At 34.1% G+C, this 24,865-nt stretch overlaps 1 protein-coding gene across 1 annotated transcript in view; it reads right to left on the bottom strand.

Moving 5' to 3' along the window:
* Positions 1-10,414: 10,414 nt before the first annotated feature.
* Positions 10,415-24,865, bottom strand: part of APCDD1 (APC down-regulated 1) — a 56,298-nt gene continuing 41,847 nt past the window's right edge. Inside the window, exons 4-5 of the mRNA XM_051970473.1 lie at positions 15,618-15,939; positions 10,415-12,528 (exon numbers count right to left, since the gene is read on the bottom strand). Coding sequence (XP_051826433.1) covers positions 12,077-12,528; positions 15,618-15,939 — 774 coding nt within the window. The 3' untranslated portion in view covers positions 10,415-12,076. The remainder of the gene's footprint in view (positions 12,529-15,617; positions 15,940-24,865) is intronic.

Here is a 24,865-nt window from a genome sequence, read left to right as displayed (position 1 = left end):
TTGTTTCAAGTTCTGGCCCATAACATCTCCTCGTAGGATCTGATCAATCATAATGAACCATGCTAATTTAGATAATTATTGTCTCTATCAACTCTAATGTGTTAACACTTTGTAAAGATTCCAACAAGCCCCATTTTGTAGATGGGAAAAGTGATTTACCCACATTCATATAACTAGTAAATATCAGAAATGAGATTGAAAGGAAGAATTTCTGATTCAAAATCCATCACGCTATCCACTATGCTGTGGTCCCACATTAGAGAAGTTCCTTCAGGATTTCTTATACATCTCTGTATCTTTCACAGCACCTACGACAATGCCTTGTTTGTTTCAAGAACTCAATAAATATCAAATTAATGAAGGTATACAATATGCATGAATGAGTGAGTGAAATCCTTGAGAGAAGTATGGATAAAGGTTACATATATGTCTATCCATTACTATTATTTTTGTTGTTTTTTTAAATATATTTTCATTTCATTAAATATTTCCTAATTATATGAAAATAACAAAAATTTTTGAGTTACAAATTCCCTCCCTCCCTCTTTATCCTCCCTGATCTTTTGAGAATATGATATTGATTAGACATGTAAAGTCATGTAAAACATATTTCCATAGTAACCATGTTGGAAAATAAAATACAAAGAAAAAAAGGCAAGAAAAAAAAAAAAGGTAAAAAAGTTGCTTCAGTCTGAGCTCAAGAGTTTGTCTCTCTGGAGGTACATAGAGTATTTTTAATCATGAGTCCTTGGGAATAATCTTGGATCATTGTCTTGATCAGAGTAGCCAAGTCATTCATAGCTGATCATTGTTACAATATAGTAGTTACTGTGTATAATGTTCTTCTAGCTTTGCTTGCTTATTTGCATCAGTTTATATGTCTTCCCAAGTTTTTTTTTAAGCGTCCTTTTTTTAATAATAGCTTTTTATTTTCAAAATACATGAGAAGATAGTTTTCAACATTCACTCTTGTAAAACCTTGTGTTCTAAATTTTTCTCTCTCTTTTCCCCCCAGCCTATTCTCCTTGGCAGCAAGTAATCCAATATAGGCTAAACATGTGTAATTCTTATAAATATATTTCCATGTTTATCATGCTAAATAAAAAATCGGATCAAAAAAGGAAAAAAAATCAAGCAAATGACAAAAAAGGTGAAAATACTATATTGTGATCCATATTCAGTCCCCATAGTCCTCTTTCTGATTGCAGATAGTTCTCCCCATCATAAGTCTATTGGAATTGGCCCGAATCAACTCATTATTGAAAAGAACCAAGTCCATCAGAGTTGATCATCACATAATCTTGTTGTTGTGAACAATATTCTCTTGATTCTATTCACTTCATTTAATATCAGTTCATGTAAGTCTCTCTAGGACTTTCTGAAATCATTCTGCTGATCCATTCTTATAGAACAATAACGTTCCATAACATTCATATACCATAACTTATTCAGCCATTCCCCAACTAATGGTCATCTCCTCAATTTCCAATTTTTTGTCACCACAAAAAGAGCCACTATATATATATATATATATATATATATATATATAGCAAATAGATCCTCTCCCTTTTTCTTTGATTTCTTTGGGATACAGACCCAGTAGTTACATAACTAGGTCAAAGAGTATGCAAAGTTTTATAGCTGTTTAGATGTAGTTCTAAAATGTGATGCGGAATGCTTGGACTAATTTATCAGGGATCATTTCTCCTAATCTCCCAGTCAGAATAGGAGACCAGAGAGAAAAGTGAAAGTGAGAAAGTAGTTCTAAAGAGGCAAAAGCTCTGATTTATCTAAACATAATGGCTTCAAAAGGGGAAAAAAGGAATAGAATACAACATCTATGGTTGTTATAATATATTTATGACTTTGTTATAGCTTTTATGAATGATCAGCTGAAGATGCTATCAGAAAATTTATTTTTTTTCAGTTTACTTTCCAGAATCTTTGGTGACGATCCCTTCTAGCATTATATATGTTCTGTGACACTATGGCTCTGGATTTCTGTAGAAAGTTCTGAAAATTGCAGTAATGATTTTCAAAAAACTACAAATTTGACATTGTTTAGTTTTAGATGTTGTAATTTAGGAAATATATTGATAAGATGAAGAAAGTCCAGGGAAGGTAGCCAGTCTGGTGAAAAGCCTTGAGTTTTTGACTTAAGAAAAGCTATTGAAAAATCTATACTTTTAGCCAGAAGTAAAGAAAACTCAAGGAAAACATAACTTTCTGTCATTTGAAGAAATTAGACTTTTCTTTTGGCAGCAGAGAGCAGAATCAGGAGTAATGAATGGAAGTTATAAAGAGGCAAATTTAAGTTAAATATTGGGGCAAACTTCTTAATAATTAGTGTCTTCCCAAAGTGAATGGGTTGGACTCCTCCTTATTGGAGATCTTTATTTAGAGGCTGGATAAGCATATGCCCAATATTTTAAAAAGAGGGTTCTTTTTTAGATTTGATTTGAACTAAATGTTCTGCTCAAGTTTTTTCCCAATTCCAAATTCTGTAATTTTATGAGTTGATACCTATGGGCAAACAAAAGTTGACAGTTAACATCCATCTTGGCTCTCTATTTTCTGGAAAAATTATTAAAATCAAGACCCCAGGGAAAACCTGTCCAAAAGAATATTGCTGTACACTTCTTGCTGTGGGGAGGAAGATTGCTCCAGGTGTAGAAAACATTGGGATTTTGCATGATTAAAGCTAATTCTCATTCACATTTACATCTTTATCACTGCAACAGCCACAAATGACAGCATTTGCATGTTTGGCTCAGGTCTAGCTTTGATTTTTATTTAATAAACACAAATATTCTCCTTTCAACTTTATCTCTCATTCCAAAAGAATTTCTAGAAGCATTAGGAAAATAGCTCTGTTGAGCTGTCTACCCAGTTTTGAGTTGGCACAAACCTCTGAAATATTCAAGGTGCCCTTGGGTGTTTTATTCTGTTTAGTCTTAAATTATGAAGGAAATGAGGAGCTCGGCTTCAGACTGCTAAGAATATCATAGACGAGGCTTGTGTCCCAGAATATATTTGTAGAATGTTCTTTGTAGAATGAAATTTGCTCTTCTGGTAACTTTGTTTTCCTTATTATTAAAGCTATTTTTATTTTAAATAAAATAAAAGGCTTTTCTCTTCTTGTCCTGAGTTTATATTTCTTGTTTATGTTTATGTTTCTGCAATTCTAATGTTTATGAAATCATCCAATGACATTTTGTAAAAGCTTTTATGGAAAAAAAAAGATCAAATAAGAGATGATAAAAGATGAAATGTCTTTTAATATAATATGTGCTTTTGTTTTAAGCTTTTAATAGACTAAAAACAAACCACAACAATTTAATCAAAACTATAGTAGTCAGTATAGGTCATCTGTAGGATGTTTAGTGATGTCCATTTGTAAATTAGAAATATCCATGGGTAAATATCTGGATCCAGTCAGAATTCAATTATAAATACTGTATTTTTCCAAAATGAAAAACAAACCTCACTTAATATGAAAAATATTTCTGAAGTTTCATGCTCATATGCAATTTTAATATTTCAAACTTTGATTTAAAAGTCCCTCCCACATCTTTTCTTCATCTATTTCATGCCATAAAAACCATGATAGTTGATATATTTGTTCTTAGGAGATATATTAAAATCTTTGGAGGTATTTTTCCAATAGGTGATTGGTAGATTCTTTCTTTTTCTACTTCACTTGCTGGTCTGGAATGAATGAATACCATATACTTCAATTGGCAGAATACTTTGCTTTCAGCCTATTTCTCTGCATTAATGGAAAACCAATAGATATAATTGTGTTGTCAGTCTGGCCTGGTACACTTGGTATCCCAGTTTCCTGGGCTCTTTCATGGCTTAACTTTGTCTGAGTCTATAAGTAAGAACAAACTAGACCTTTATATAGTTATATCTTGAAGGCATATGATGATCACTGAGCAATCAATTTGACTGTTGTGATTGAGAGGAATGACTAAATCATGCTAGACTATGAGGTATTGTGCCTATCACACGAACTCATGTTTTTAGACAACTCTTTTAAAAAATATAATATGATAGGTTCAACAAAAGAGTATAGACTAGAAGAGAAATTCTTACCCTTTTTGTGTGTCATGCACCCATCTCAAAATTTTAACATCTTAAATGCAAAAACTATAGGATTACAAAGGAAAGTAATCATATCAAAGAATACTTTTCAAAATAAAATTTCAAAAGTTCATAGAATCCATGTTAAGAACTAGAGCAATAACTTACTGGATAATCTCCTGATGTCTTGAAAGATCATTCACTTTTCAATGCTTCTAACATACATAAATGATTATTCACCCTATTGAGTAAATAGATCAATGCTCTATGATTTTCTGATACGGGAGTTCTCTGTTCCTACTCAGTTGATAATTTATGAATTTTTAGATAAATGTTAGGAAGTTGCCTGAGGATCATAGAATTTGATATTCATGATTATATAGCTTATGAAGGACAGAAGGACTTTTGATCTTGAAATTTTCTGATACCAAGATAGCACCTTATCTGCTATTCCATGTTTCCTTATCACAACTGGTAAGTAAAAATTAAAATAAGTTGGCAAGAAAAATGGGAAAAGTTAAAAAGCAATGTTTCCTGGTAGAAAGAATGTCAATTTGGAATCATAGGACTTGAGCTTGAGAGTTGGTTCTGACATTAACTGTTAGGACCATGGGCAAATCATTTAACCTCTGAGACTCACTTTCTCCTCATATAAAATGGGTGTGCTGGTTTTTTGTTTTTTGTTTTGTTTTTTTTTTTTTTTTAGCAAGGTGATCAGTAGAACCTTTAAATAATCTGATGTACTGTACCTCTTCTCCAGGAAATGAATATGCATTTTAACACCTTGCTGGATGACAAAGGGAAATCTTGATTTGGTCTTGAATTTGGTCCATTGATGTCTGGTGACTGAGCAGTAGTTGGGAACCAGAGCTGCTATGTTTGATGTGGTGGTACTGGTGGATGGAAATAGATTTCTTGTTGGAAAATGCTCCTCGTCCCTATTGTTTTTTCAACTCCTTCTTCTTAGAGATCTCATTCTAGCACTTTCTCTCCTTTGATCACTTGAATTGGAGTGAAGCAACAGACAAGTACATTTTCATTACTTACTGCAAAGGATTGTTGTAAGGAAATCACTATGCAAGCATTAGAATGTCACATTTTGAATTTTTATCGGACCCACTTTTTTTATGTTTTGAGTACTAAATATATACTTACCGATTTGAACTAAAATATATGCCCATGTGAAATAAAATAAAGCTATAGACCTCATGTTAAATTTCACTTGGAAATGAAATTTTTATATTGTTAATTTTTCTTTTTTCCATTCTTCCTATCTCCAAAGGAAACATAAATTATTAGAAAATCTTAAGTGCAATCAAATACTTTCAAGTTCTGTTTTTATTTCACTTGATTAGAAGCAATAACTCATCATGACACTGTCTTGAGAGGTGTTAGTGCTTTATTTGACAGCCTTATTTTAGATAGTCTTTTAACAATTATTCAAATTTCTCCAACAATGTAATCTGGAACATAGAGTAGAAAAGAAGAATTACTTTGTATATTTACAAAACATAAATGCTAAATAAAAAAATATAAAAAGACCCTGACATTGGAAAAATACTGGAAATGGTGGGGGAGAAGAGTAGATTCCAAGTTAAAAATATATTGCTTCATGAAAAAGACAAGATATCTCTATGTAAATGATAGACATCTACCAGGAACATTATTTCTTTGAAATTGCTTACAGTACATGTATTGTGTATTCCCTTTATTGCTAGGAAGAAGTTATATATTAAAAGCTTAAGACAAAAATAAAAACTTTGAAGATAAAAAGTCCAACCTTTTGCTAAGGCACCTGTTTATACTTGGTATGTTATGATAGTAGTAATAATAGGGCAAAGAAATCTTTTCATTACATTTCTTTCCTCGGATTCTTTTAATCTTCCAATGCTACTATGCTGTCAAACTAAGGTATGTTGTGCAGTCTCTTCCCCTTAACATTGCTTTTATCCAGGTAATGGGTGATACTGGAGGTAATCTTCAGGCTGTTTTCAGTGTTCTATCTCATAATCAATTCATCAAAAAGCATTTATTCATCACTTCCTATATACCAGCCACTGTGCTAGTCACTGGGAATATAAACAGTCCCTGTTTGCATGCAAGGAGCTCATACTCTTTCAAAATTTGCAAGTATGATCTAATGATTGAGAATATTAGTATAAAGTTTATTGGCCACTTTTTTTCATAAAGAACATGATGCAGAATACTATTTATAATATTTCCCAAATAATTCACATTGTGAAACCTCTTCTCATCAACCAATTCTAAATTTTCCGGAGCATCTTCTGCAAAGTTTATCATTTTTCCACTTGTTTAATTCCAAAGTGATTATTGATTAATTCACAAGCATATACTGAGCACTTGTCATATAGGTTAGGTACTATGCTAAGCACTAGGGATACAAAAAGGGTGAAAAACAAAAACCCTCAAACAAGCAAAAACTAATCCCTGCCCTTTAGGAGCTCACATTCTAATAAAAGAGAAAACCTGTACATAAATAAGATGCTTTATAATGTGTCCAGGCAGCAAGAATCTATAATATCTTATACAGGAAATAGGAAAATGTCTTGTGCATGATAGTTTCTAATAGTGGCTCTAAATGCAATTATTGTAATGTTATTGTGATATTGAGCTAGCCTCCGAAGTGTTTCTTTTCCTACATTATTTCTTTCCCACAATCTGTGGAGGACTAGGCTTTAAAAGATTCCTATTCCCAAAATTCCTGAGACTTTATTCCTTTGCAGGATTGATTCAGTTTGCAAGGTTGGGGTGTACTATTCATAGCAGAATGAAAGGTAATTTGATAGACACTCTGCTGATGCTTAAAAATACAAATGTCAAAGTCCTTCTCCTGAAAATCATTTATCTTAATTTATTCTTGCCAGAGAAGAGAAATACATTTTTGGTTTGGTTTAAAATTCTAAGTCTTAATGCCAAGTAATAGCCTTATTGTTTCCATGATGGTCTGAGTATAGAGTTTGGGTTCTCTTGGACTGCTAGGTACTCTTGTTAAAAGTATTGACATGATTATGGCTTAATTGATGAAGAAGTAAGTTGTAGACCAAAATTACTCTAAATTTGTCCCTTTGATAGAGTAGCCCTGTTCACATAAGTATCTGGAAAATAGGATGGTGTTAGAAGAGGGAATAAAGAGTGGTGACTGGGAGAAATAGGGTAGTAAGCTTTATTACTAGAGTTTATTCAATCTATGGGTATATGCTATTAAATTGACCCGTCTATTTTCCAAGTGAGATAGACCAAGCTGTAGTACCACAGGATTTTAAAGAATCCAAATTGTCTCTATTAAGAACATATATAAAGGACAAACAATCTCTTTGATGTTGAGGAAAGACTGTTTTTCCTTAAGAAATTAGAAATGAAAGGCATTTGGCCATCTTTTTTTTTTTTTTTTTCATTTGTCCATGGCTACTACATTTAGCTTAAATAGATAAAGCTATTTGAGACCTTTAGGAAATCAGGTATAGCAAAAATACTAGCAATACCTGTGGAGGGCTTGGAAAACCCCATCACAATTCAAGTGGAAAATAATTCTTTTGATGAAATTGTTTTGACATGGCAACTCTGATGACATTTATTGATTTCTATATTAGGTGTTGATAGATATCAGTATTTCACCCTATTTCCATGGGGAACTGGTGCACACTTGTTAGGTAAACCAGAATTTTTAGCCAATGTGCAAATCATTCTTAGAATATTTCGAACGTATTATTCATGTAGATAATGGCTCTTATAATGCATATATAATTACTGCTTGCTACTGTATCAAGGAATTTGGACATACTGACTTTTAGGAGCCCTATGATTACTACTCTAGGAGGTTCAGTTTGAAGTTCATATTCTATAAATATCACTTACCTACTTTCTGAGCAACTTTTTAAGACCATTGTTGGTTCAAGTTATTCTTTCTAAGGCTAGGATCTAGAAAAGGAAAACTTCCTAATTCAAGTCACTTGTGGCACTATGGGAAAACACATGATACTGAAACTGACTCAAAAGACAAAAGCTTAGCAATGAAATCATCCCCTCAACACATAGAGAGAGCTGAGGTATAATATGTGTTGAGAGTTATAAGAAGAGGGTTTCTGACATAGAAATATTCATTATGGCCAGAGTTACACTTCTTTTTCCCATACCTTTGGGGCAAAATATCCCCTTCCTTATCTCCTAACGAGCCTGGCTAGCACCTTTTTTCCTGCTTTGTAATTGGAGTTGAATATAAGTTGAAAGTTTGGAGCAGAATATCATTATAACTTTTCTAAGAAAGACCATCTTAAAGTCATTAAAAATTCTTCAGTGTGGACTCTTCCTGAATATTATAGTCATATTCTTTCAAGAATGCTAGGATACTTAACAGCATGTCTGAGTAATTTGGTGCAGGAAATTAACATTTAGAAAACTTTATTCACAAATTAAGGTACCTAGAACTAATTACTTATGTGCTTATTTTCTCAGTTTCATAAAATCTTGATGAAAATCATTCACATATATATTGAATGTTATTGATAAATGCATGAAAAGATAACAGAAAATTCTTTATATCTCCATCTACATATCTTTGGATCTTATAACTAAATGATATAGTGAATGCTACTACTATGTTGATTTTTTTTTAAACAGACTTGGTAGGAAAAAATTCAACCATCAATTATAAGATCTTTCTCAGTAAAAGAATCACCTTCTGCAATATATTGTAAAAATATGTGACTAAGGAAATCACTTTGATCAACAATTCATTATTAAGCCAGTCATAAAATGGCAAGATATCAGCTCATTTAAAATGTTTGATTATAGCATGGAAGATGTCCTGTGCAGAGTTCAAGCAAAAGTGAATTAATGAAAGTTTTCTTTAAATGGTCTTATTCACAGATCCCATTGTATCGATTGAATTAAGCCCCCATATCCTACTAAACTTCTTCAGTGAAATCCACAGAAATTCAAAAGACATTGTCTACCACAGGAAAACAAAGAGAATAAAAAATGAACAATGCCAAGAAAATGATATTTAACTGAACAGAGACCCACTAAGTTAATCCACCAACATGTATATCTTGGACAGTGTCTGTGAGTACTTACTCAATGTTTGTTGATTGAATTGTTGGTTGGATATTCCAACGAAAAATAAACTGAATGCTGAATTGAGTAAGTGAATGGCTTATATTATATTTGAGAAATTCCTCAGTGCTTTTAATGATCTCTTTTGCAACCAGAAAACATTTTTATCTTTAATAACAATATTCTCTTGGTGATGCTGTATGGCTATGACTCATAAATCATCATGACTTTAACATATTCAAAATTACAAGCAACCCAAAGGGCAAAAAGAAGACATAGGATGGATATAAGTAAACTATAATAAGATAGTCTGTGCTCCATTCATGGAATAAAATACATGTTATCTGGCCAGGCATATCTGGCCATGCATATCTTGGATGAAAGCAGGCCAGTTATATATCAAGACTAAAAGCAGTGGAAAATTTGGACTATATTGGTGCCCACAAAATATAAAATACAAGAGGAAAGCTTCTAATACGTCAAGTATCCTCTGTATATAATTTACAGAAAGACATGGACAAGAATTGTATAAAATAAGATATAAAAGGGGCTATATGATCCTATACCAATTTGATTTCAGATTTAAATTTGTAAAAACACAAGTCCAAACATATATATATATATATATATATATATATGTATGTATGTATGTCTATGTTGCAATTAATAACTAAGAAACCCATCATTGTAGTTGAAATATATAAATGTGTTATCATGATTACCATTTTAAATAAATTACATTAATGATGAAGAGAGGACCTATATCCATGTGGATTCAGTTTTGTTCTCATTAATAAGACTGTGTTTGCATGTATTATTTTTGTATAGAAATACATGCACACACATATATGCATACATATATATATATACACATATATTTTGCCATACTTGCAACTTTAAAAATAAATTATATAAATATACATACACTTTTCTAAAAAATGCAAGTATTTAATAGGGAAACAATTTTCTAGACTTATGATTTAGAGTTTCTAATTTCAATAGCTATTAGCCTGTTACTTCCATGATTAAATTGCTGATATGGCCCATGGTAGTAAATATGACATGCTTCATATAATTTGTTGTGTCTTATAATGATGAAATGATTACCCCATTTGTTAGGCGGCTTCATAGATAAAAGAAATTTTACAGGAGTATTAACACTTTTCCAGTTCTTTTCACTAGGAAGTAAATTTGATTGATCAGGTTAGTATTTTTATGCTGAATATGTGATCTTAATAATCTTCATGATTATAAATATAATTGAAATATATTTATTTAATAATATACACTCACATGATCCTTAAAAATTTAAATCACAGACAATATTACTGGCATTTAATTTTAATATTAAATAGAATAATGTTTTAACCCTGACTGATTTTTTGCCTTCTACAAGCATTCTTTTATATCTAGATCTTCAGTTGTCGACTGTTTCATTCCTTTTTCATTAGTTTTTATTCTTAAAAATACTTGGTGTTAAATCAGATCCCTTTTCAAGAATCTAAAGTACATTACAAACATTAAATCCATCCAGTGTCTCAATGGGACAGAAAAGGGGCAGAAATGTTATTTCCTATTTTGCATAAGGTTAGAGTGAGGAATGGAGAGAATGACTTATGTTGGATAAGTAAGTCAATTACTGATTAGGAGGGTTAGTCTAGTTACCTGTCTCCCAGTTAAGTCCATATGATAATAAGACAATACAAAAACCAAGATACATATGGTATGAAAGGGATGCTACAAATCCCACAGGATACTGATTTTTACATCTTCTCTGAAAAGCAAGTAGGACCTTTCCTAACAAATATTTCTTCTAAAAATATAATTTTTATGGCAGGAGAGATACTGCAAATCTAGATACTTCTTCTTACCTGTAACAAAATGTCATACGAGTCAAGGTGAAAGTTTTAAGAAAAGGAAATTGCATATTAAGAAAAGGACCATATTATTATCAGCATTCATGTGGTACTTTGAAGAATCTACAAATACCAGATACATTACAGTTTATCCTCTGATTTATCATGGCATTGCTTTTTATATACTGATTTCAGCAAGTTACCTGATTGTACAGAGCACAGAAACAAAAACAAACCTAATATAACAACAAAATCACAGTAATGAGTTAGACTAAAATGACCTCAAAGATTTCTTTTGACTTTATCAATCATGAACAGAGAACTATGCCACATATGCTCCAGTAAGTGTATTCTTTAAAAGTTTTTTTTTAAAAATTACATGTAAAAATAGCTTAAATTACTTTGAAATTTTAATTACACATATTTTCCATTTAGTCTTCTGAAAGGAACGCTTTCAATTCTCTCTTCGTATAAAACTTGTAAAGATCATTTAGATAAATCCTTGTGTCTTTGAATATATACATATCTACACCAAAGCATTTTCCTTAAGTAAAAAGACGCCATTCTCCCTGCACTAACCCAATACTGCATAGGGCTATTCAAGATGGTTAGATTCTGAAGGAGAGGCAGTTTCAGAGATAGGAAAGGAAACGACAAGAGGAAAATGGCAGTGAAAATTGTAGCTGGATCTTTTTTTTTCCCAACTAAAGTCCAACACAGCCAAATATATAATTTTTTAAAAATCCCAACCCCCAAAGAATCTATTACCCATAAACCATCTGCAGTCCTAAAGTGCAATTACTGTTGTGCAGTCACTCAGGCCAGGGAACAGACTGGATGAAGTTCAAAGAAGAAACTTCAAACAAGTGCTATTCATGATTCTGGGGTTAGGAGTGGGGTTTGAGGGGGAAAGGGAGAATGAAATGAACAACAATTCTTAGGCATTGAAGTGCATCCGGGAAATAAAGATCCTTTCTTGGGGAAAGAAAATTCACAAATCCCAAGGAATCCTAATTTGGAAAATAAAAATATATATATATATTTTTTAAGCATAAAGGAATCTAGCTGAAGGTATTCCATTGTAGAATAGTCCAAAGGCATGCAATCAGAGTCAAGAGTACAGTACAGAAATTCCTTTTAGGTGCCCCATTCCCATAGTGGCCTATTGTATTCTCCTCTGTTAGATCTTCTGATCTGGGAGCCGAAGATGCACACTGAACTAAGGGCATTTGGTAAGATGTGGCTCTCTTTTCTGGCCGATCAGGACTGGATCCATCACTGGGTCTCTGGCCGTTGTACAGTAAGTACCGACCTCGTGTATCTTGTTCCATTTTGAAGATCTCATACTCAGTGTGAGGTAGTTTAATTCCCAAGGCAACACAACCATTGGTGTGAGTCACATCCTGCTGAATTCCAACTTGCCATGAACCCTCAGCTCCGCATTCATTCCCATTGAACACATTTAAGAGAGAGGCTGTGGCTGCATCCATGGGGGTGACCTTCATGTGATTCACTATGGAGGAAGATGATAAAAAGAAAAAAGTTCACTACTCCAAGGAAGCAAGCATATGATAGTGAAGTCCTGTAGAGCAGATACTAGCAATATAATATACCAGTGAGATTTTCCTTCTATTTTAAGGGATAGTAGAAAGAAAGGTTCCATCCCAGCTTCTGCTTCCATATGACCAGAGTCTTTTTACATAGCATTATCTGAATCTTTTTCTCTGAATGGCAGTCACACCAAAAGAATTAAATGTGTGTCTGGGTAAATTTAATTTCTTTTGGTCAATAAACTGGGCCTTGGTAGTTCTGTCAAATATAGACATCCACTGCTAATTATGATTTTCACAGCCTTAGAGAATAATGGCTTATAAAATGTTTCTACGTTATAATATTATGTGAATTGATATCAATACATTGAAAAATCAGCCTACTAAAGAGTAATGATGGAAACTGGATTTTTTAAATGGCATAGGATGTTTTGAGATCTTTAATAGATTTAGCATCAATCACTTCTCCATGCCATGTAAATTAATTTAGGTCCATAGGCTGGGATCTGAAAGAAATTAGGCTATGGGCAGTAAGACAAAATGTAGATAAAGATTTAGAAGAGAAAAATCCCAGCTCTTTTCATATAAAGCCTCAAAGCTGAAAGGGATGGGGGAGTTGCAGTTATAGAGATTTTAGTGAACTAAAAGCTCATCATGAAAGCCAACATTGTTATGTGGTAAGCAAACAGCTAATGCCAAATTGGCTTACATTAGTAGGAGGGCACTGTTTAAAACAAGGGGGAGAGAGTTCTGTCTCACCCTACCCTTGTCAGACCACATAGGGTCTCATGAGCTGTTTGGGGTACTACATTGGAGGAAAAATAAACCTGCTATGCTGGATCATGTCCAGAGAAGAGCTTGGAAACCATGTTGTGTAAGGATCTCTTGAAGTAATTGGGGACCTTGAAGTAATTGGAGAAGACTTATCAGGGAACAAGATAGCTATCTCTCAATTACCTAAAAAATCTTAAAGGGGGAGAGGGAGAAGAATTATTTTTTTTAACCCTAGAAAGTAAAGCTAGGAACAATGGAATTCAGAAATTGTGGAGGGAAAGACTTTGGCTTGGTGTAAGAGGTACCTTCCTAAAATTACTATCCAAAAGTTTAAGGGCTTCACAGGTTGTGAATTCCCTAACCTTAAGAAGTTTCCAAATAAACTGGATGACCATTTGTCAAAGATGGTACACCTGAGAAGTTAACCACTCTACAAGTTGAAAAAATGAACTTTAAAATTATTTCTTGCTCTTAGATTCTCTGCTTCTATAACACATATCTTGCATATGGTTCCCTAGATTTCTCAGATTTATTTGGGTAAATAACACTCAGATAAAATGTCTTTGCTGTATTTTACATTAGAATAATTCAGTTATGATAAGATTGTGTAATGATCAACTGTGATAAACTTGACTTTTCTCAACAACGTGGTGATTGAAGGCAATTCCAATAGACCTGGGATGGAAAATGCCATCTTCACCTAGAGAGAAAACTATGGAGACTGAATGTGTATGGAAGCATGGTATTTTTACCAGTTTTATTTGTTTTTATTTGTTTCTTAGATTTTTCCTTTTTGGTCTGATTTTTTTCACAAAAATATGGAAATATATTTTAAAGGATTGTACAAATTTAATTTATATCAGATTGCTGTTGTTCTTGGGGAGGGGGTAGGTAAAGAAAAGAGGGGAAAATTGGAACACACAATCTTATGAAAATGAATGTTGTAAACTATTTGTATATTTGAGAAAATAAAATACTATTGAAATTTTAAAAAAAAGAATAATTTGGTTATGCAATCTTTATTGGAAATGCTTCACATCTTTCATCGTTCTCATAGCAGTATTCCTATGCACTGGAAAACACCTTGGATTTGGGGTCAGAGAATCTGGGTTCAAATTTTTGCTCTTCTACTGTGTAACTATAGGAAAGTCATTTAACTTTTCTGCGTTAAAATCTCTTGAGATTCCTTAATTATAAAATGAAGGCATTGGATCAAATGATATGAAATCCCTTTCACCTCTAGATCTGTCATTTTATGTTCCTTTGATCTCTTGGGTAAATCTGTGTACCCAGGATCTCAGAAATGTGTACATATATTTCTTAAAACATATGAGGAGATCCTATGACTACTCTTGAAAATATATCCCAAATGTCTTACAACTCTTAATAAAAGTGATTGTAAGCTTCTTCATTACGTAAATCACCTCCTTTGTTTCATTAATGTTCCCTGTTTAATGTACTCTATGCTCCAAGTCAATGCAACATTTAATACAGTTATCCACTAGGGTTCATAGATCTCCATGGATGGATATCAGGAGGCCTGTGAATTTGGATGGGGAAAAAAAGTTACATCTCTATTTTCACTAACCTTTAAGTAAAATTTAACATTTCTTCCCAATATAATTTTTAAACCTATATTATTTTGAGAAGAGAGCTATAAAATTCCTCACATTGCCGATATACAACATAAAAACAAGTTAATAACCCATTTGTACCAAGATAAAAAAAAACAGTAATAAAAAATACCTCCAAGAGGAGGGCCCCTTTTTCTATACATTTTACCCTTAAACAAGCTAATAAGCCAGTTTGTACTAAGATAAAAACAAAAACAGCAATAAAAAATACCTCCAAGAGGAGGGCCCCTTTTTCTATACATTGTTCCCTCAAACAGTAAGTGCCTTTCTGAGTTTTCCCATAAAACTTGCTCTTAAGAAAAATCAGATATTTAGTCATTTACACTTTTTTGAAAATTTAAGTAAAGGTATTACCTCTCCCAATGATACTTGCATTTTAGGTTAGGATTCTGAACCTTGTTAAAGTGAATACTAGAAGTCAGAATTCCTTAACCCATGAAATTAGGCAACAATATACAAAGCTGGTACTTTTCTGTAAGCAGCAGGCATCTGCTAACCATTACATGACAGGTTTTGCCAACAGAAAAAGTTCCCCCTTGTCTCTTGCTTCAATATAGTAGTATACATGTGCACAGCAAAAATGGTCAAGTCTTGCATTGTGACTCAATCCTTAAAGAAATTTTGATTCATGACTGGCATCTTACCTTTGAACACAAACTCTGTGCCTCCCATGACTCTGGCAGAGTGTACTCCACGGCTATAGCGACCCTGGGCATAAATAGTGAAGGTGGGGTGCTTGCAGATGGGATCAGAATAATGGTAATAATGCCCTTCCCAGGTATTGTTGTTGTCATGAAATATGAAGTGGCGGGTGAGGAAGAGGACTTCAGGGCGTACTTCACACCTCTGGCTCACCCATTCGCCATGGAGGCCAATGGTCAGGTCAGCTTTGGGGGGCAAAATTGGAGGATGGTGCTCATCTGAACGGTAGATGATTCGGCATGCAATACAGGCGTGGTCATGATTCTGAAACCAGAGAAGAAACCCAGTTAAAGACTCTTCTTATTAAAGAACACTTATCATTTAACCAACATTTATTTAAAACTTAGTATTGCTATCCATCATGTTAGACACTAAGAATACAAAGGGAAATAAAACATTCATTGCCTTCAGGATTTTAAATTTGATATACACACATATATATCAGAAGATAGCTAAGGATATATCTGCGTTTTCAAATTTATAAGAAATCAAGCCATTCTCCAATTGATAAATGGTCAAAGGATATGAACAGACAATTTTCAGAGGATGAGATTGAAACTATTACCACTCATATGAAAGAGTGTTCCAAATCATTATTGATCAGAGAAATGCAAATTAAGACAACTCTGAGATACCACTACACACCTGTCAGATTGGCTAAGATGACAGGAAAAAATAATGATGAATGTTGGAGGGGATGCGGGAAAACTGGGACACTAATGCATTGTTGGTGGAGTTGTGAACGAATCCAACCATTCTAGAGAGCAATCTTGAATTATGCCCAAAAAATTATCAAATTGTGCATACCCTTTGATCCAGCAGTGTTTCTATTGGACTTATATCCCAAAGAAATACTAAAGAAGGGAAAGGGACCTATATGTGCCAAAATGTTTGTAGCAGCCCTGTTTGTAGTGGCTAGAAACTGGAAAATGAATGGATGCCCATCAATTGGAGAATGGCTGGGTAAATTGTGGTATATGAATGTTATGGAATATTATTGTTCTGTAAGAAATGACCAGCAGGATGAATACAGAGAGGACTGGCGAGACTTACATGAACTGATGCTAAGTGAAATGAGCAGAACCAGGAGATCATTATACACTTCGACAACGATATTGTATGAGGACATATTTTGATGGAAGTGGATTTCTTTGACAAAGAGACCTGAGTTTCAATTGATAAATGATGGACAAAAGCAGCTACACCCAAAGAAAGAACACTGGGAAACGAATGTGAACTATCTGCATTTTTGTTTTTCTTCCCGGGTTACTTATACCTTCTGAATCCAATTCTCCCTATGCAACAAGAGAACTGTTCGGTTCTGCAAACATATATTGTATCTAGGATATACTGCAACATATCCAACATATAAAGGACTGCTTGCCATCTAGGGGAGGGGGTGGAGGGAGGGAGGGAAAAAAAATCGGAACAGAAACGAGTGTCAATATAAAGTAATTATCAAATAAAAATTAAAAAAAAAACACACACATACACAAGTTAATGGAGTTAGGGTACTAGCAGCAGAGGGGATCAGAAAAGGCTTTAAGTAGAATAATTGGCCTTGGATATAAGCTTTGAAGGAAACTAGAAATTCTAAAAGATAGTAAGAGTATCTCCTAGAAATGGAGAACAGACTGTACAAAGATATACAGTCAGAAGATAGGGAGTTATATGTGAGAAGACCAAGTTTGGCTGGACTAAATTGTGAGAAGAGGAATAATGTATAATAATAAAATAAATAAATGTATAATAAATAAATGTTAATATATTATAACAATGCATTTATTATATCATTTTATTATAATGTATTAGAAATAAAATAAAATACATTACAAATAATAAAATATAAATAAATAAAAAGATGAGTTGAGATCAGGGCTTTAAATAATCAAAAGAGAACCTTTATTTGGCCTTAAGAGATAATAGGCAGCATCTGAAATTTATTGAGTTGGGGTATGATATGGCCTATGATTTAGGAAAATAATTTTGGCAACTATGAGTGAGATAAATTAGGTTCAGGGAAAGACCTGTGGTAGGGAAACCAATTAGAATACCGCTGTAGTAGTCTAGGTAGAAGGAGATAAAGGTGTTTGGTATTATGAACAGAGAGAAGGGGATGGATAGGAAAGATGGCAGAAGCAAGAAGATTTAGCACCTGATTGGAATATGTGAGATGAGGAAGAGTAAGGAATTGAAGTTGGCACTGAAGTTGCCAACAACAACAAACGATGTACTTCCCATTAAACCAAGACATAACCATTCAGTGGCTTCCTAATTCAGCCATACTTATTACTATACTGTCCTCGGAAAAATAGCTTATCTGGAAGGCAGCCCTCCAGAATCGTTCATTGAGTACTTTCTATGTGCCAGGCAGTATACTAAGTGCTAGAGATACAAATAAAAGCAAAAACATGGTCCTTGACTTAAGGAGCCCACTTTCTAATCAAGAAGACAATATGTAAAGAATTACTTTTATATAAAATATATACAATATAAAAGGAGGTAATTTTAGAGAATGAACTGGGGGAGACTGGAAAAGGCTTCTTGCAGATGATATATCCTATATGAAATATCTTTTTAAATGCTATCTTGGAGTAACCTAAATAGTTGAACTATAGAACCTAATAAAATTTCCTGCCTGGAAACCTGATGGATACACATTGAACATAGCCTCCTCCTAACCCACATGCAAAACTGATTTCTAAAGTAAAAACAAATGTTATAATAGAAGCACACAAGGAAAAACCAAAATGTGAACTGTTTGCCCTCATAAAAAATGTGTTTTTTTTTTTTTTTTAAGGAGGGAAGGAAAATGCCTGAAAGAAGGAAAGGGCTGAAGGCCACATTGAAGATGTTAGTATATGCAGATCATCCATTTATTTTTATCAGCCTGGCAGATTTGAAATTGTATAGATTCTCAATTCATATTCTGATTTTATCTCTGTAGGAAATTAAATTAATAGAAGAAAGCAGAAGATATATTTTTAACAGGATCTTCTCTGGTGTCTGGTTTATAGTATCATCACCTTCCTTCACTGGGCAAGGATTTTCTACATTTATCTGCAAAGCCTCATGAACTGGAATGTACATGTGGAACATGCAGAAATGAATGTCTGTTATCTGGTCTGGGGGGAGTGATAGACATGAATTATATAAACTAACTTGGACTTGGTTTAGGATAAGAAGACTTGGTTTCCAGCTCCAGCTTTCTTCCATTAACTATTATTGTGACAGTAGGCAAGTTGATTTCTTTATTTCAGCACCAATTCCCTCACCTACATAAAGGCAGAGGAATGTCTTTACTATCCCCACAAAGCAATAGGAATCTTGGGCAAATCAAATAATAAAGGACTTGCTAAGGATAAAAGCATGATAAAGGTGCACATGGTTGAAAGTATGAGAGAGATAAAGACAGATGGACAAACGTGAGAAAGAGAGGGAGATGAAAGGAGTAGAAAAGGGGAAGAAAAGGGGAAGAGGAACAGAAGGAAGGAGAAAGGGAGGAAGAAAGAGAGACAGGTAGACAGAGAAAGACAGAATTACATAGAGAGAGGGAGAAAAGGAGAGAGAGGGATGGAGGGAAGGAGAGAAGAAGGGAGGGAAGAAAGGAGGGAGGAAAGGAGGGAGAGAGAGTGCGCTTAGCTTAGTGACACCTAAACTAGATCTCTTTGGCAGATTGACAGAGATCATTCCACATATTCAACATAATCACTCTTTCGAAAGAGACCTGTATGTGCCAAAATGTTTGTGGCAGCCCTGTTTGTAGTGGCTAGAAGCTGGAAAATGAAAGGATGTCCATCAATTGGAGAATGGTTGAGTAAATTGTGATATATGAACATTATGGAATATTATTGTTCTGTAAGGAACGACCAGCAGGATGAATACAGAGAGGACTGGCGAGACTTACATGAACTGATGCTGAGTGAAATGAGCAGAACCAGGAGATCATTATATACCTCAACAATGATACTGTTTGAGGATGTATTCTGATGGAAGTGGACCTCTTTGATAAAGAGAGCCTTAATTGATCAAAGATGGACAGAAGCAGCTACACCCAGAGAAAGAACACTGGAAATGAATATAAACTGCTTGCATTTATGTTTTTCCTCCCGGGTTATTTATACCTTCTGAATCCAATTCTCCCTGTGCAACAAGAAAACTGGTTCTGCACACATATATTGTATCTAGGATATACTGCAACCCATTCAACATGTAAAGGACTCTTGCCATCTCGGGGAAGGGGTGGAGGGAGGGAGGGGAAAAATCGGAACAGAAATGAATGCAAGGGATAATGCTGTAAAAATTACCCTGGCATGCGTTCTATCAATAAAAAATTATTAAAAATAATAATAATAATCACTCTTTCCCTCCTAAGGATACTCTAAAAATCAGTGTTATTGTTTCTGTAAGGGAAGCATTTATTTAGGTAGCTAAGTGGTGTATTAAATATTGTATTAGATTTGGAGTAGAGAAGACCTTAATTCAAAGCCTGATTTAGTCCCTTTCAGACTCAGTTTCCTTATCTATAAAATGGGGATAAACAATAGCATTCTACCACACAGAACTCGTGAGAATCAAATGAGGCCATGTATATAAAGAACTTTGCAGACTTTAAAGTGCTATATAAATGCTAATTATTATTATTTTCCTAGTTTCTTAATTCTTCTAATATCAGGAAATGCAACTATAAAAGCCTCTATTTGATTTCATAGAATGAGGGAAGAGGAAAATGGAGAAAAGGAACTGAGATTTTCAATTGTCACCTCCTTAGCCTCCCCAATCAAAGAGGAAATCTCTTCTCAGTCATTTACCTGCTACTTCTGCTAAATGAGTATGGCGCTGCAATTTATGAAAGAGAACATTCCCTTGGCTAACATAATTTGTGGCTCATAAATAACAAGATCAAATGGGCTGCAGCAAGGTGAGATGAAAGCATGAGGCCTCTGCTTTTAACCTAGGGGTCTGGTTTGTATTTTCTAGCCTACTGTTTGCCTGGGGAGCTGTGATCTAAGGAAGGCAGGAGTGTCCTGTGGTTTGTGTGCTGCTGTCTGCAAATTACAGTGATTAAATTGGGAGAGTAAAACACCTGAACATAGTCTATTAGAACTGTCTTTAATCAGAATATATAAATACATCACCACCAGGATAAACTTTGAGCATGGAAGGAATTCAGATTTTTTAACCCTTGAGTTAGCAATTAAAAGTTGTGGTTTCTCTTGTCTTCTTGCCCCAAAGCAAAGAGATTTTATGGTCATACATACTGGATGACAACCAGCAAAAGACTAAGAAATTTATCCTACTGAACATATTGGACAAGATTTTCCTTGCTGCAAATGTCTGCTGATAAAAGCATATTCTTCTGGTTGTGCTGTGTAAATTGGTAAGCTCAGACAAGAGCCATTCGACTTTTGTCTGACTACTGACAATATCTGTATTCAAGAAAGATCATTCCTTCTTCCCAAGATATGCTGTCACTTATGACCTTGAACTACTACATTTACCCTCAGTGTATCCACAAGACATGTTGGGTCAACACAAGAGGTATGAATCACATAGTACTTTGAAATACCCAATAAAGAGATGCTAAAGTTTCTTGATGGAATTATAAAAAATTATAGAATTTTAGAGGTATAAGGACTCCTGAATAGCAATGAAAGAAGGATTTCAAGGGACAGAGATGAAGATAGAGCTCAGTCTAGTCAGAGGGAGCGAGCAAGCAAAGACACAGAACTGGAGGAGCATGGTATATGTCAAAGTCATGGAAAGCAGTTCATTTTGCCTGTAGGGTAGAAGGCAAAATAATGCTAGAGAAAGCTGAAAAATTGTGATAGAGGTGGATTGTGGAAAGCCTTGAATACTAAAATATCTGAACTTTATTCAGTCATCAGTGGGAAGACACTAAAAGTTTTTGAATACTAAAATTCAGAACTATGCATTGGAAAAAAGATAAAGTTATCATTAAATAAAAACTATAGATGCTCTTATAAAGAGGTAACTTATTTGTCATACTTCCCTTGCATCTTTTTCCTTAGTTATTAACAATGACAAAGTCAACGAGTAGTTCATATAGTAAAGTAAATACTTTACTAATGATGCTTTTTGTTTTGTTTCTTTTTTTCCCCCATTTCTATTATCCTTGTCTTGGATCAAAGAACTATGGGATTGGCTCCAATAGAAGTAGGAAATATTACTTGCACAGTATGTTAGCCCTAGGATTTCCTTTTTCTAATATGCTTTTGTATGTATATCCAGCTTTTCCAGATGACTAAGTGGAAAAGTGAAATTATAACCATTTTTAATAAGCAGAATGAATCTCATTAAGTATCATACTAAAGTTATGTTTTCTTTATTTTCTTTCCTATTATATGAGTTTTTTCTTCTTCTGACATAGAGTGTTCATTTGAGATTTGGTCTTTTTTCAAGGCCAAGGATTTGACTTCTTTCCCTAGGACTTGGCGCTGATGATATAAAATTTGGGTTTCCATGCACAGATAAGGTTTTTAAAGCAGAGAAATCAGAAAAAAAATCTTCTTGTTACTATTTTTTTATCAACCATACCTCAATATAATAAGAATGGGTGATATCATCTCTTCCTCAACAACAATCCCAACCTCACTAATCCCTAGCAGATGGCCTTCATGAGTCGCTGTGGTTAAAAAAAAAAAAAAAATCATTATCTGCTAGTCAGCCTTATGGTGATGACCCTTTCTAAGCATGACTGGGTGTTTTCAGATGACAAATCCATTCTATAATCAAGGCAGTACTTCAAGACTTTCTGGCATGGTGGAACTAGCCAAGCAGACTGTGCTTTACCAGAATTCCAAAAGAATAATACTAATAATTGATATTTATAAAATCTTTTATGGTTGTAGTCATTTGCATAATATATTATTTCATTTGCACTATGTCATAATTTTCTTAGGGCAGTCCTGCCATCCATTTTACAGATGAAGAAGCCTAAGCTCCATGAAGGTGTGACTTCCCCAGGACAAGGATCACCATAGGGATGGCATAAAAGGAGTGAGCTTCAAATTCAAATCTTTCTAACTCTGGGTCCAGCACTCTATCCCATGAAATACTTGTAAGCTTTTATTAAGCACTTGCTAATGTCTCCAAAGTCATAGAAATATTTAGCAATACCTTGATGACATGATAAGAAAAATGACTTTGAGGTATACCAACTATAGAAACTTTAAATTTTAAAAAATACCTATATAACTGGTTAAGGAAAAAAACTGTGTTTTAAAAATGAAAAGAAACTATGAATCTTTTAAATGAGTAATGTTCTGGAGAGAAGGCACTTTTTTCATATATTATAATTTCTAGTTTCTCTATAATTCCATAAAGCCAGTAAATATCAATGAAACCTGGTTTTATATGACATTTCTTTCCAAGGTTTAAGCACATTAGGGTCATTATTCTGTAACTTGCAGAGGGTTGATAAAACCATTTTTACAAATGAATTCCTCAAGCATGGCAAAATGCAAACTGACCTTTGTTCAGCTAAATCAGCAGAGGTAAAGACAGAAAGAATCAGGAAGATGACTATGAGCCCTATGAGAAAGAACATATTGCATTGTCAAAGTCTCTAGCCACTTAAAAGTATCCCTAGAAGACGGGGATTTTATAGGCTTCTTCCATTTTCTTCAGTACTTATTTCTGGGTTCTGAATAGTACTTATTTCTGGACAGTCAATGATCTTCATTAAAGATTGCTACTTGGACCAGCCTCTTGCCCAGAATGGGATAAACATTTTCTTTGATATTCCTAGTATAAACTTTCTCCCTCTGTCTGCCTCTGTTTCTCAGCCTATGTCACTTTTTCTACTTTGTCTCTCTGTCTCTCTCTCTGTCTCTCTCTCTCTCTCTCTCTCTCTCTCTCTCTCTCTCTCTCTCTCTCTCTCTCTCTCTCTCTCTGTCTCCCCCTTTCCCTCTCTTCCCCTCTCCCTCTTTCCCTAGTGGATCCCTATTGATGCTTGTTTATTCCATTCAATTCAATACAACAAACATTAATTAACTACCTACAATTGACCTGATCCGAAGATGTCAGGTGCTAGAGAGACAAAGACATGACTAGAACAGTCTCTTACTTGAAGGGACTTCCACTCTATTTTGGAGGCTAGAGAGGCATCATGACCAAGTTCAAAAAGCACTGGTTCTAGACTCAGAAGAGTTCACCTCTAAAAAGTTATTTTGATACTCTGTGTGTGACTGTGGGTAAGTGATTGAACTCCTTAGGGCTCAGTTTCTTCAACTACAGAAATGAGACTTAACCAGAAGTTCTTTGAAATTTCCTGTTCTAACTGCGATCCCATGTTATTCACACGTAAGTACAGTGTACAGTTGTTTTTAAAATTGTTCAGGAAAGAAAAGAAAGACACCAATAAATTGAAAGTTTTTTTTTCTCTAGAGGCTTCACTTCATCACTATGGATAGAGGACTTAACAATGTATATTCCAGTAACAGTGACTGAAATGCTCCGAATGACTGAAGTTAGTTGTCTCTTTATGTTTATGTTAGATTGATTCTTTTGATTCCCGGTGTGAGATAAAGTGAACAAAATGGTGTGAGGATGGGGAAGGGAATAAATATTTATATAGCATCTACTATGTATTGATCCTCACAATAATCACAGGAGGTAGGTATTTTTATTACCTCTACTTTGCAGTAGAAGAAATTGAAGTAAATTAGGTTAAATGACTTGGCTAGGGTCATATAACTAGTGTCTGATTTGAAATCACACCTTCCTGACTCCAACTTCAGAACCAGCTGCCTCGAGAATGGAAGATAGAGTGGTGGTATTTTAGTCCTGCAAGTAAGTCAGGATTACTGGCACATCAAATCTATAGAAGGAAGGAATATGTAAGAAGATAGAAGAATAGGAAATGTGGAGAACCTGAGATGTCCAATGGAAGACTTTGTATTTGATCCTGGAAGAAAGAGAGATTTACTTTCCTCTTTAAAGAAATGGGTGACATCATCAGGATCTCAGTTGGTTGTTATCCTTCATTTTCAAAAAGAACCCAATTGGCATTATTATGTTAGCATTAAAGTACAGTGTATCTGACTATGGCTGATCAGATCAATATAAGGTTGAATGGCACAAATAGCCTACATGAACATTTGGAATAAAAATGTCTACAAATTAGTGCACTTCACTTTTTTTGAGCTACTGTAATTCTGCTTCAATC

Source organism: Antechinus flavipes, chromosome 1 (assembly GCF_016432865.1).
Source record: "Antechinus flavipes isolate AdamAnt ecotype Samford, QLD, Australia chromosome 1, AdamAnt_v2, whole genome shotgun sequence".
Taxonomy (NCBI): domain Eukaryota; kingdom Metazoa; phylum Chordata; class Mammalia; order Dasyuromorphia; family Dasyuridae; genus Antechinus; species Antechinus flavipes.
The sequence above is the reverse complement of the archived record's forward strand: the minus strand, read 5'-3'. Positions and strand labels throughout refer to the sequence as shown.